The sequence below is a fragment of the Camellia sinensis genome, chromosome 8 (genome assembly GCF_055761805.1).
Source record: "Camellia sinensis isolate YWXY chromosome 8, ASM5576180v1, whole genome shotgun sequence".
Lineage (NCBI taxonomy): Eukaryota > Viridiplantae > Streptophyta > Magnoliopsida > Ericales > Theaceae > Camellia > Camellia sinensis.
The window spans coordinates 170,537,228-170,550,265 of NC_138968.1; the positions used below are offsets into that span (position 1 = coordinate 170,537,228).

At 36.0% G+C, this 13,038-nt stretch overlaps 1 protein-coding gene across 14 annotated transcripts; it reads left to right on the forward strand.

The window, feature by feature from the left end:
* Positions 1–295: 295 nt before the first annotated feature.
* LOC114302148 (ubiquitin carboxyl-terminal hydrolase 15) lies at positions 296–9,040 on the forward strand. Of its 14 annotated transcripts, none has more exons than XM_028247134.2 (15): positions 479–674; positions 2,469–2,531; positions 2,769–3,134; positions 3,616–4,048; positions 4,140–4,599; positions 4,674–4,825; positions 4,952–5,040; positions 5,315–5,400; positions 5,512–5,674; positions 5,872–5,995; positions 6,120–6,277; positions 6,386–6,470; positions 6,890–7,102; positions 8,125–8,186; positions 8,330–9,040. In XM_028247134.2, exons 3-15 carry the CDS (start codon positions 2,848–2,850, stop codon positions 8,853–8,855), a joined length of 2,838 nt encoding a protein of 945 aa, XP_028102935.1. In that variant the 5' UTR covers positions 479–674; positions 2,469–2,531; positions 2,769–2,847; the 3' UTR covers positions 8,856–9,040. The 14 variants fall into 14 exon arrangements, with proteins under 14 accessions (XP_028102933.1, XP_082740213.1, XP_028102936.1 ...); XM_082884089.1 differs by having other exon boundaries at positions 4,677–4,825; XM_028247133.2 differs by having other exon boundaries at positions 488–674; positions 2,711–3,134.
* Positions 9,041–13,038: the final 3,998 nt, after the last annotated feature.

Here is a 13,038-nt window from a genome sequence, read left to right on the forward strand (position 1 = left end):
ACATACCATACTACTTCTGCACTCTGCAGTCACATGCTCCCACGCACAAGCACACGTCAACGGTCAAACACTTTTATAAAAATAAAAATAAATAAATAAAAGCATTTTTAATTTTAGAATTTTTGACCCATTTCAAAATCCGTGGGGTGTTTTGCTTTCACTTTCACGACCGCTGGCCGATCACATCCGTACACGTGGCACCCAGTGTAAAATCATCGTCTCATTTGGGCCCCACCGAAAGTGATCTTAACCCTACAAGCAGTACAAACAGGACTATGATTATACTAGTGTTTTTGACCATTGGAAGTACAATTTTATACCCAAATCCATATTTACCCATATTCCACGCATCACACGGCTCAGATTAATCAATCACAAAACTAGGACCCAAACGAGGGTTAGTAGCCAGTGATATAAGGACACGTGCAAGAATGTTTAGTGAAGGAGAATTTGTAATGGGTGTGAGTGTTCGGACAGTAGATTTACCAAATCTTAAAAGGAAGTGTGAAGTGAAGCCAATGTAGCAGAGAGGAGAGAGAGAGAGAGAGAGGGGGGGGACTTTGTGTTGTTGCCAATCTGTGAAATCAAAGAATCTCTTGGTGGGTAAGAGAAGAGGAAGGTGGAAGTGTTTGTGGGTTTTCGTTAGATTTTCTTTTTTCTGCATAGAAGAAAAGGTACGATTGAAACCACCCATCAAATCTGCTGTGATTTTACCATTTTTTGTATGTGTTTTTTTGTGTGTATTAGATTGGAATCTTAGACTTGAATTGCTTGATTTCATCTGGGTTTTAATGTACGGTTATGGAATCTGCGAAAACTTTAATCTTTTGATTTGCTGTTTGTGGGAAAATTGGGATTTTCTTGGAATTTGTTTTCGCACATTGTAGGTTGAAATGCTTGATTTTGTGGGTTTTTGTCGAGTCTTTTTGTGAGGATAGATGTGAAATTGTGAAAGAAGAGAAGTTTTTCTCAGTTGGGTGTCTCTTGAATTCTCTTTTTTGCCAACGGGTTTGCTTCAGTGGGAGTGTTTTTTAGGTTTCCTTTTTGGTTTTGCCTGTTCTTTTCTTTTGCATTCTTGGTTCTTTGAGTGCTGGATTGATGTACGTGTTTCGAAACGCTTATAGCTTTTACATGAGGGACTTTGTAGAAATTAGTGTTACATTATCAACGCAGGTAAGCAGATGGAAATGGAGTTTCAATTAGTAAAATTTATGTTAGACTTTGCTAGTTTAACCTGAGAAACAAGGTGGAACTTGAGAAAACCAAATAATACGGTAAAAGCAGATTTTGTGGATGAATAAATAAATCAATATATTTTTGAAGAATGTGAGCGCTGTTCTTGTCTTAAGATTCGGGCAGTAAGCAGAATTAACACCTAGAGTCGCACACACAGTTGATACAGTTTCCTGAGTCTATTTGACATTAGCTTGTATTCTACTGTGTCCCAAATCCCCATGATAGGATGAAGAAATAGACTTTAGCTGCCACTGCATAGCTATGTTACATGGACTCGGGTACGGGTGTCGGGTGCGGGTATGTATCTAGAGGTCGGACTCATTAAATCATAAATTTAAGGATACGCGGACTCGGCAAAAAAATGTCATATTTTTATATTTTTAATCTAATATGTGAGATAAAATGGTATTATATTTAACTTATAGTGTCAAAATGACATTTATAGCAATTATATAACAATATATACATATAATAATAGTGTTATATACAATTATATAAGAAGTATCCGTTGAAAAGTATCCGACACATATCCCATACCCTTGTCCGAGTGTCGGGTGTCCGACACGGGTATTTGATTTAATTTGAAGAGTCCATGTAACATAGCTGCATAGAACTGACCAGCCTGGTCAGTAGTGTTTTGAATTCTGGTGAAGGGGTATTGCTCCTTCTTAGCTGAATAAATCAATCAACCTGACTGATCCGTTTTTGTATCTGAAGGGATTAACCACTATTGCACACATTAACTACTAGTCGTTTTGTCTCTAACTGCCTTCAAATGTCTGTAACCACCATCTTTCGTGTACATTTTGCTATTGATAATATTGTACGTGACTTCCGGAGGGCTGTCCGTCCCACATAGGTAGAAAGCTTACTAGTAAAAACTTTTCATTTCATGGGAGAGAGAGAGAGTCAATAGTGCATGTTTCCTTTGTTTTGGGCCATAGTGCTCTCATCTGCTGCCATAGGTTCTTACTGCTTTTTGTAGTGAGTCAATAGAGTTTATGTCAGGTGGCCTTGTTATCCTATCTTTGACTATAAGGACTAATAAATTAGGACGTGCGCATTTTAAAGAAATCAGCGCCTCAATCTCCTCCATTATGTATTTTGTCGTAAATCCTAATTGTATTGCTCTTTCAGGTTTTGTACAAATTTAGATGCCCCTTCTAATTGTACTACTGTTCTACTTTAGTTGTCAAAGCAATCAATGCCTATTTATTTTCTCATGTTGGAAGGTAAATCACTCTGCCATTAAACAAGGGAACCGCTTTATAGGACCCACACTCGGGAGAGGGAGGGTATGTGTACAACCATAATCGCTGTGGATTTAGCAGTTTTTGTTATTCTTGAATTGTTTGCTTTCTTATTTCCACAAAAATTGTGTTATTAAAAAAATGAGATGTTTTTATGCCTCGGCATGATTCAGGTTTGAATTATGTTACTGGAAAAAATAAATGATCTTTACTTGCTCTTTCAGTGTTTGCCATATCTTGTGAAAAATGTGGAGCAGTAAACTAGATTGTCTTGGATGGCAGAGAATAATTCATGTTGTATGGTATGTCGTTGAGCGTGGATAAACAGTAGGAAATTGGACATGAGTATGCTGGTGGGGACATGCTTGAGCCAAGAGAAACTGATCTTCCCGCCCTGTTCCTGATCTTTGTTGTGCTGCCCCTCATTATTTACATCTTACTTGGAAAATGGAGTGAGGCTACAAAGAAGAAAGATAGGATAAGTTTGCTTGCTCAATTGGCTGCTGAGGAAGCTCTTAGGGCAGAAGCCATGGTTGCTGCTAGTGTTATCCCTCTCACTCCTGTTTTGAAGAATGGTGTTCATGAGTGCGCCAGATGCTCTGGACTAGCTACCACACGCTGTTCCCGATGCAAGTCTGTTCGCTACTGGTATGATCAAATCCCCTGATTTTGGATGCAGGAACATGTTAGTTTTGCTATGTAAGTTCTATATATAAAGCAGACCGCTTGTACCAATATATATGTTTGTATATACAGATGGAGCTAGAAGTAAGATTCTAGAGTTCAGATGAAGCATATATATATCAAAAAGGGTATCATCAATATAGCAATAGATTGTAATGGAAATCTTCTGTGTTAATAAATGTATGAGTTAGATATGCTAGTCTGGCGTATTGTACAAGTTGATTATAAACAAGCTTAAAACAAATTACTAACAAGATTAGGTTACTTCTTAACTGTTCTGAAGCTTTTACTGCTTACACTTGAGATAACAATAAATTTGAATTTCAAGGGCAGTTAATTTCTATTATAGATGATTTTACCATATCTTTAAGCATCAAATTCTTGTCCTAATAAAAGTGTACTCTCTTTAAAGTCCATTAATTTCCAAGCTGATGTCGTGATGCAGTTCTGGAAAGTGCCAGATAATTCATTGGAGGCAAGTTCACAAGCACGAATGCCTGCAACTGGAAACCCACAGCTGCAGTTCATCTCCTATGTCTATCTCAAATGAAGAGTCTATTTATGAAAGATTCTTACTCAGTGACAGGACAAATTTACAAAGCCCTGGATACAATATTAAGAACCCGGAGCATGGGAAAACTTCTGCTGATCATAGGATCCATCATTCTATTAGCAACGGTGCATTGGCTACCAATTCTTGTACCTCAATTGACGCATCTGGAGTCCCCATGATGGAGAGAAGATCTACTGACAGGCGGGTTTCTCGTAAATCTAAGCTAAGAAGAGAGGATGAAACTATATTAGATTCTACAGAAGTGTCCACGAGTAGTGTTACCTGTTCCACCTCATCCAGTAAAGAGGCTAATATAAGACATAAGGTTCTTATTCGCTCATGCTTTATGATATCTATTATTTTTTATTTACTTATAATTAGGTTTCTGATAATTTATAATTGCCTCTTGGATGCAGTTAAAAAGTTTTGACTCTGTGCCCTTAGAAGAAGAAATTCCGAGGACGCACAATATCAACATCTCGGGTGGTTTTAGTAATGGACATGCTGCAAGAAGTACAATGCATGAAAGTCATGATTTACAAAGTCAACATGAAAAAATATTTGATTCAAGAACTAATTCGGGTATCTCAAGCTCATTTAGTTCACCGAATCCTGGGACAAATGTGTGTGACATTGAAGCAGAGTTAATGTCAGGTAGAGAAAACTTTTTTATGGAGGGAATTACTTCTAAGGATGAAACTGTAGAGTTGAACTGCTCTTCTGAAACAATCTCAACGAAGAGAAGCATTAAAGCTAAAAGTGCATCACATTCTCCTGGAACCAAAATGCATAGATCACAAAAATCAACGATGAAGACGTCAATAGATCAATCGTGTTTAGAAATGGAGAGGAAGGGACAAATTGTGGATGAGTCAAGTAGGTTTCGTGAATCATTATTCTTAATTAAAAATGCAGTGGTTCGTTCCTTTGATTCTATATTTGTGATGCAGAAGTTGGTGGAACAAGGGATACTGTTCCTGCACAAGGAAACAATGGGGTTGCGAGCATGGGAATCATGAAGATGATTGGCCTAAGGAAATCATCGAAGCTTGCTAAACAAGAAAGCTCGGGTTTCGTTGGCGAAAAGCAGAAGAAACTAAAGGTCGGTTTTCAGTCACTAGCGGAATGGCAAGAACCCTTAATATTTCTTGAATTCTCTTAAATTTGATTTTTGGTCTTAAGATATAAATGGAAGCTCACATTGGTGGTCTGCTATTTGAATTCTCAGATGCTATTCCCGTATGAAGAATTTGTGAAGTTCTTTCTGTACGAAGTATTTGACTTATCACCTAGAGGCCTTATGAATTGTGGGAACAGGTACCATTTAAATTCCTATTGTTTATTTGTCTCTATCAAACTTAGAGGGAACAAAAAACTTAAAAGAAATAAATGAAAAATATATTGGTCCTCATCCTCCAATTAACAAGAGCTAGAAGCCACTGCGCATCTGCTATCATATCAATGCTCCTATGGGGTTCTCTATACATATGAAAAACAAGTTACCTATTATTTTGGAAATAGAAGGATGCTATGTGCTTGTGGTGATGCAAAGTGTGCTTTCTTTATTATTTATATATTTTCTATTTTGCAGTTGTTATGCCAATGCTGTGTTGCAGTGCTTGACCTGCACAAAGCCTCTGACAATCTATTTGCTCCGAAGATCACATTCTAGAGCCTGTACTTTATAGTCTTCTCATAACCCCTTCCTGTTTGTAGTGATTTTATCAAATAATTTGTTGTTTGGCTGCATGTATAATAAATATCCTCGGTCTATTTCATGAATGCTAGGTTGCACGAAAGATTGGTGTCTTATGTGTGAACTCGAGCAACATGTAACGATGTTAAGAGAAAGCAGGGGCCCTTTGTCTCCTGGCAGAATTCTCTCGCATATGCGAAGTATTAATCGCCAGATTGGGGACGGAAGTCAGGAAGATGCACATGAATTTTTGAGGTTTGTCAACTCTTGAGATTTGATACAGGGACATCTATATATATATGCCAGTTCCATTCTTCTCATATGGTTTCTTCATAAGTCGGCTTGAAAGAAATGAATTTGGACTTCTTAACTGGGATGCGATAATGAAAATTATGCCTTTTTTTCTTGGTCTTTAATTTCATATTGTATATGTATATATATTTTAAATCCAGGCTTCTAGTTACCTCAATGCAATCTATATGCTTGGAGGGCTTGGGTGGAGAGAATATGGTTGATCCCAGATTGCAAGAAACAACCTTTATACAGCATACTTTTGGGGGTCGTCTTAAATCAAAGGTGTTTGTTTCTTGTATTTCAACCTTACAATATGTATCAAGTTTGGTTGTGAGATCTTTGTTATGTGGCTGTCATTTTCTTGTGCCCACAATGATTTTTACTGTGTGAACCTCATTGCAAGCAGGTCAAATGTTTGAGATGTCACCATGAGTCGGAGCGTTACGAAAACATTATGGATCTTACGCTGGAAATATTTGGTTGGGTTGAGTCATTGGAAGATGCACTCACTCAGTTTACATGTCCGGAAGATTTGGATGGTGAAAACAAGTATAGATGTGGAAGGTTTGTGGATTTTATATATGTTAGAATCCTACTCAATGTCCAAAAGATTATGTAGGTTCAATGGTTTAAACTCAAGTTACTAACTCTTCTTGTTGTTTAAATAAAAAGGTGCTCTGCATATGTTCGAGCACGGAAGCAGTTGAGCATACATGAGGCACCAAATATCTTGACTATTGTTTTGAAGAGATTTCAGGTACTATTATCTGTTATAGGAGGGTATGGTCCTCATCTGTATTTGGTTTTCCTTTTCATTAATTCATTGAAGGTATATTAATTGTTTTGGTGGATTTTCCACGAACAGTTTTACTTGATTCAGTTGCTTACAAACTCCAAGTCACTTGCATAATGACTCATACAACTCATCGATTTGAAAATGAACTTTTAAGTTCAACACTCATATTGTACCATGGCTTTAAGTTTTTGTCTAGACTTGCACTAAGTTCAATAATCAAATCATTAGACCTATCAACCCTTTACCTTTATACAACCAAGGTGCTTGTATCATTGTGAGTTCTTCATGCAGCTATCTTAATTTGTTTCTTCTGACTTTAATTTTATTTCCAATCTCTGGACTTTTGGTGTATTTTTCAACTTTGTGTTTTGCTTTGGTAGGAGGGAAGTTATGGAAAGATAAATAAGTGCATCACTTTTCCTGACATGCTGGATATGGTCCCGTTTATGACGGGAAGAGATGATATTCCTCCGCTTTACCTGCTTTATGCTGTTGTTGTGCATTTGGATACACTGAATGCGTCCTTTTCTGGGCATTATGTCTCATATGTGAAAGATATGCAAGGCAACTGGTTCAGGATAAATGACACTGAGGTAAATCAGTTCTGTCTCCTCATAAACATATCATTGCATTAGTTGGAGGAAATTAGGAAATTGAGCCGTTTTGTCTTTTGCATATGTTTATTTTCTTATTCTCCTCCTTGTTAATGAAAATTAAAGCTCATTAATTTGTCTAAAGAAGAATTCTAAATGGGAAATCTGTAAATTATTGCGTTAAATTGCTGAGGAATTAGTTCTCATGATATTTTGTGGAATTTCATAAGCGTATACCTATTTGCATCTAATGATAGTTTAGGAATTATTATAAAGTACATCCTTCATCTAAAATGATTTAATGAGACCTAATGCTACCTTAAATATAATGTGAAAAAAGATTTTTGTGGTATACGTTGGCTTTTAAGTAACGTCCTATCCATGTTCATGTAATTCTAAACATGTGTCATTGAGTATGAATGGTTAAATTAACATCTCAAAAGTAGCTTTAAACATGCCATTTCAATAAATTGGAAATGAATGAATTCTTGTTGCAACTATTTTGGATAACAAGGCTTGTTTATTGACGATTACATCATAAATATTAGAGAAAAGTATGGATAAGTCCTGTTCTTTCTCAAGGACCAATAAGAGCTTGTTAGGCCAATAAAGTCCTACTTTAAAAAAATATTTCCAATAATGTTCAAGATTCTACTATGGAATATGTACCCATTTTCCCTTTTTATTAATTACATTGAATGTTGTCATCATTCAAATTCATGCTTCTACCGAGTGCATGCCAAAATGTCCCCAAGTTGAACTTAGAAGGTTTGTGGCTCAAGATCAGAGTGTTAGAATGGGTGAATAATTTTTTCTGTTCAACGCTACTTTAAGTGGACTGGACTTTCATCTACTTTAGGTATATGCGATGAGATCGTTTGTGATTTGAATTTGATCTCTAATTGTCCAGACTTTGGCTTTTTGATCAATTTGGGCTCCAATTATGCGTGTGATTGCAAAATTTCCCTTCATCTTTGTCACGAAATTAGTTTCTCAAGTTCCATAACATGCTTCACTGGCAGGTCCAATCAGTGCCAATGAGCCAAGTGATGTCGGAAGGAGCATATATCTTATTTTACATGAGGTAAGCAAGTAATTTGCTATTCCCCAAAATAAATCTCTTCTCAAGTATGCAATTTCCATTAGAGTCATCTTTTTCTCAATATTCATGTTGATAATTCTTATTTATTCTTTCTCCGAGTTTTTGAAATGTTAGATCATTTGTAGGTCATGCCCTCGCCCTGCAAGACCTTGTTCTGGGAAACCGACCTGGCATCAAAATCCTGGGTTTGTAAAGCAGTGGGCATCCAAAAGTCAGAAACCTTCGAGACCCACCGTACAAACCAAATCCAGTTGCCACATTGTCGGCTCGGAACCTCCATCAGATCTTCGAAGGGTGAATAGAAACAGACCAGCAAGCATGGACAGCTTGTATTCAGATGCTACATCGAGTGATTGGTCCATTTTCACAAGCTCAGACGACGCTTCTTTCACCACTGAGAGTACTAGAGACTCATTCAGCACCGTTGATTATGCTGATGCGTGCAATGCCGACCCATTCACCTCGATCTTCAACACCATATACAGGCCTGAATATTCATCCTCTCGTAGAACCATTTCGTGCAATATGTTTTCGAGCGGTAAGTCGGAAGCAAGATTTGCTTCGGAGGGGAAGGGCTTTGTTTTGGACTCATACTTCTCGACCCAACCTCCTGACAGAATACACAGAAACTCTAGTCATTGTATACTATAATCTTTGTGAATTTCAGCCGATTAGGTAAAACTAGCTAGCTAGGGACAAGTTGTGCCTCTTATTTTTATTTTTTTCAATACTTTGTTGAATTGGGGGCACATGAATCGACATTTTAAATCCGAAGAGGAATGAATTTTCTTGTTCGCTTTGATCATATAATTATAAATATTTGCTAGTTCTGGATTTCTTGTTTGGCTCTGCTACAAGAGGAATGTTAGAAGTTGTGATATGCTTCTGATAGGTGGGATTCAACTGTCTGGGAATCGAGCAGACTTAGGGTTTAACCGAGTTTGGATGCAACTCTAAACTGCCCAAGTTTTAAGGGACACAATGTCAAACTTGTTGGACATTGTGCTTTTCTTTGGGACAAAATTTATTTTATCTCAGGTAGTTTGGGATCAGAACATTTTTTCTCTCTATATTTTAAATATAGTTAGAAAGCCCCATATAATTTCAGACCAAAGAGCAACTGTTAATTCTGTTGATTATAGATGTGGAATGATTGTTATACTCCCTCAAGTCTTATTTATTTATTTATTTTGTCATTTTATCTCTCATTTCTGATACACATAATTTTTAATTTTTAAAATTTAAATGCCCTTTATTTTAATGATAATTAAATTATATTGAGTAAAGAAAATAAGTACAAAAATTAGTCAAAATGAAGGGCATATAATTTTTAATTAAATTATATGGTGTAGGGAAAATATATCTAAAAAAATAAAAAACCAAAGAGCATATAATTTATTAAATATTTTTTTTTTATAAAAATAAAGGACATGTAAAAATTTTAAAAAAAAATCTACAGAATATCATTTAAAAATAAAAAAATTACTTTTACAATAAATTTAAAAAAAATTGAAAACAAACTAGTATATAATGCTAAATATAAGGAATTAAAAATTAATGAGTTTATTTATTTTTATTTGTCAATGATAACGTTACAAGTGAAGAGTTCATCGGCTCAAACTCTTAATCTCCCAATCACCACACCTTAAGGTGTAACTATTATATTATTGAGTCATACCTCAATACGAAAAAAATCATAGTTTAGTCTCCAACAAATGATATTTATATCCTATACTCTATTCAATGATAGTGGAGTCACTTATTAAAAAAAAAAAAAATTTAATAATCTAAGATTCCTCTCTCACTTTTAATAATTGAAGAGATCTAAAATATTATTTTTTTTAATTTCTAAGATTCCTCAATCCCACGCTCATCTAGCAAAGAAAAATTTGATATATCTCACGCTCTTTATTTGTCTATCCCATTGCTGTTATCTCTCCGCTACTTTTTTTTTCTCTCCTCTCTCGTCGATCTCATCTACTAGTTCAAAACCTTAGATCTTTCTCTCTCTTCTTCCCTAAATCTATCTCTCTCTTTTTCCCTAGATCTATTTCTCTCCTCCTCTTCTCTCATCTTCGGCTTCTTACAGCCGTTGTCGTCTTCATCATCGCCGTAGATCGTGATTGTCGTCACCATCTGCATCATCGTTTTCTCTTCTCTTTTCTCTAGCCACCACCAGCATCCTTTCATTGCCACTGTCGTTATTGCCACAACTTTGCCTCTGTCACTGCAACTATGCCTCCGTCACCAATAAAGAAGCAGGGGAGTGGTGGTGGGAACAACTATTCTAGCGTTGGGTTTTCGTTTTCTTTTTCTTTCTTGGTTTTTGTATCGGTGACAAAAGTGAAAGATTGTGAATTTACTCAAATATCGAAGAGAAAAACACAGAACTTTGTTAGTTTTGATTAAATTTGCAAATTTATTTTTTGGGTCTTTGGTGGATTCATGACGAGTTGGAGATATAAAGTTGGTTTGTTCCTAATTGCTGTTGTTGTTATCATCGGGGTCTCCTCTGTAGAAGTAACCCAGGTCACACAGTTCTTTCTCTAATTGCTCTTGCTACCCTGTTTTAATTTTGCATTTTAGCATACAAATTTGTATATAAAAACATGTTTAAATATGTTTTGTGTATTCAGATTTAAATGGGGACTTTTATATTTGTGTAAATTGATGACCTATTTGTGTTTGATGAATTGTGAATTGTTCTTGTTGTTGATCGATTTTGATTCTACAGAAGTAAAGGGTTCTACAAAAGTAAAGGATTTGATTAGTAAAGGATTTGAATTTTCTCTGGTTTTAATTTTCTTTGGTAAAGGATTTGAATTTTCTCTGGTTTCATAGAGAAAGGATTCTACATAAGTAAACAATTTTGTTTAGAGAAATTTCAATTTTCTCTAGTCTGATTCCAGAGTAATTCTGTCACACCCAAAACTTGCCCCTAAAAGTTTGGGCATAACCTACTCAGAATCGGACACTTAACCTGATATACAAAATATATAGGACTTGAATGGAAGCATTTAACAACATAAATTAATATAAATAAAAGAACTACATCCATTGAGCGACCACTATCATGCCATGATCACAAACAGAACATAATGCAGACAAACATACAATGACGTGCATTAGAGAATTTAACTATGTACATATATATATACACAGACCCAGCCCTCAAGATTGGGCGTATAACAAAACATTGAAAGGTAGAGGGATCATATACACATCAACCCTAGACAGAAAATCAGGGTATAAAACCAAAAGCTTAGCAAAACCCCGTAAAATGAGCTGCCTTCATATAAGTGCCTGGACCCTCTGAGGTTGATAAAGAGGAATGGATGCCATGGGTTAAGACTGACCTCCAAGTGGAGTGCCTACAGAAACAAACATAACATAAAGTGCGCCAAGCTCAGTGAATAGTAGTACGTAAACAATTGAACAATTAACTTGAATTACAATGTACATGTATCAGTGCAGAGAGCCTATTGTTAACTTTATCTTGTAATTATTTCCAGAATGGCCTTAGGCCTAAACTTAAACAGAATGGCTTTAAGCTCTTCAATAGAGTGGTATTAAGCCCTTAAATAGAATGGCAATCAGCCCTTAAACAGATCGGCATTAAGCCCTTTTCATGCATGTATGAACTCAAGAGGTGGCTCGCACGGATTCTAGAGGTGACTCGCATGGTAGCACTTAGTTCCGTGCAGCACTTTGTTTCATACTAAGAGATCATACAGATTGGCCATAGGCCCAGATGTCACATATTGGCCATAGGCCTCACATATGTCACAGAACGGTCATAATCCTCACAACTTTCATAGAACAGCCATAGGCCTCATAACTTTCACAGAACGGCCATAGACCTCATAACTTTCACATATGTATGGACTCAAGAGGTGGCTCGTACGGATTCTAGAGGTGGCTTGCAATGTAGCACTTAGTTCCGTACAACACTTTGTTCCATACCAGAAATCATTAGGTCATAAAGACCGGTCAATCCATATCATGTCATAACATAGGGTAAACGGAACGGATAAACAGAAACATATTCATATATATTTTTAATTATGCTTGAATCATAAATAGAAATCAAAATTCATATACATGGTACATCCCATAGCGCTAACAAATCAATATAGAGCACACTTGTTAGTTCCATAAAGGAACCTCCGGTATAGGAAACTTGTAACATACTTGAACCACGGTATTATTACCCTCGGGCAAGGGCCGTAAGACCACGGTATTGTTACCCCCGGGTAAGGGCCTTGTGCTAAGGATTCCATGAATACTTTTACACATATGGGCAATTATTCATTGATTCAAAACGTAACATATCAGAAAATAGAGTATTTCTTGTCATATCATGTCATTACGGTACACTTAACAAGACAGAACAGTTTACATCATAATGTGAGTTACATGACAATGTCATTGATATTTAATTCTGTCTTCAGGTTGAGTCATTCGTAAGTCAATTCGATATTTATCATAATTCTTAACAGTTATTAACATATAAAACAACCCGTGATCTTATCCAATTATTCATTCTGATGATCCACTCTGGGTAGATATTTATGCTATAAAACATGTGTTGAGCCAAATGAATTATAGTAGCCTCTGATAGGCCATTCAGAATATCATGTTCCCAGTAAGCAGGGTTTACATTTACCATTTCTTCCTGTTAACCAATTCCACAGTATTAACTCCCAAATACAGAACACAGAACAACAATTCTCTTAAAACACATCACTCCTGTTTTTATATAACACAAGTCACTTTTATCATAATGAACCCAATTAGATTTATCTTTAAACTAATCCAACGTTAACAATTCGTA

Bases quoted from the DNA above. Each gene is read 5' to 3' on its own strand.
- LOC114302148 (XM_028247132.2), top strand. From the start codon at position 2,848: ATGCTTGAGCCAAGAGAAACTGATCTTCCCGCCCTGTTCCTGATCTTT. The intron at 5,996-6,119 runs GTGTTTGTTTCT...CATTGCAAGCAG, and splicing joins GGGGTCGTCTTAAATCAAAG to GTCAAATGTTTGAGATGTCA. The intron at 7,103-8,124 runs GTAAATCAGTTC...CTTCACTGGCAG, and splicing joins TCAGGATAAATGACACTGAG to GTCCAATCAGTGCCAATGAG.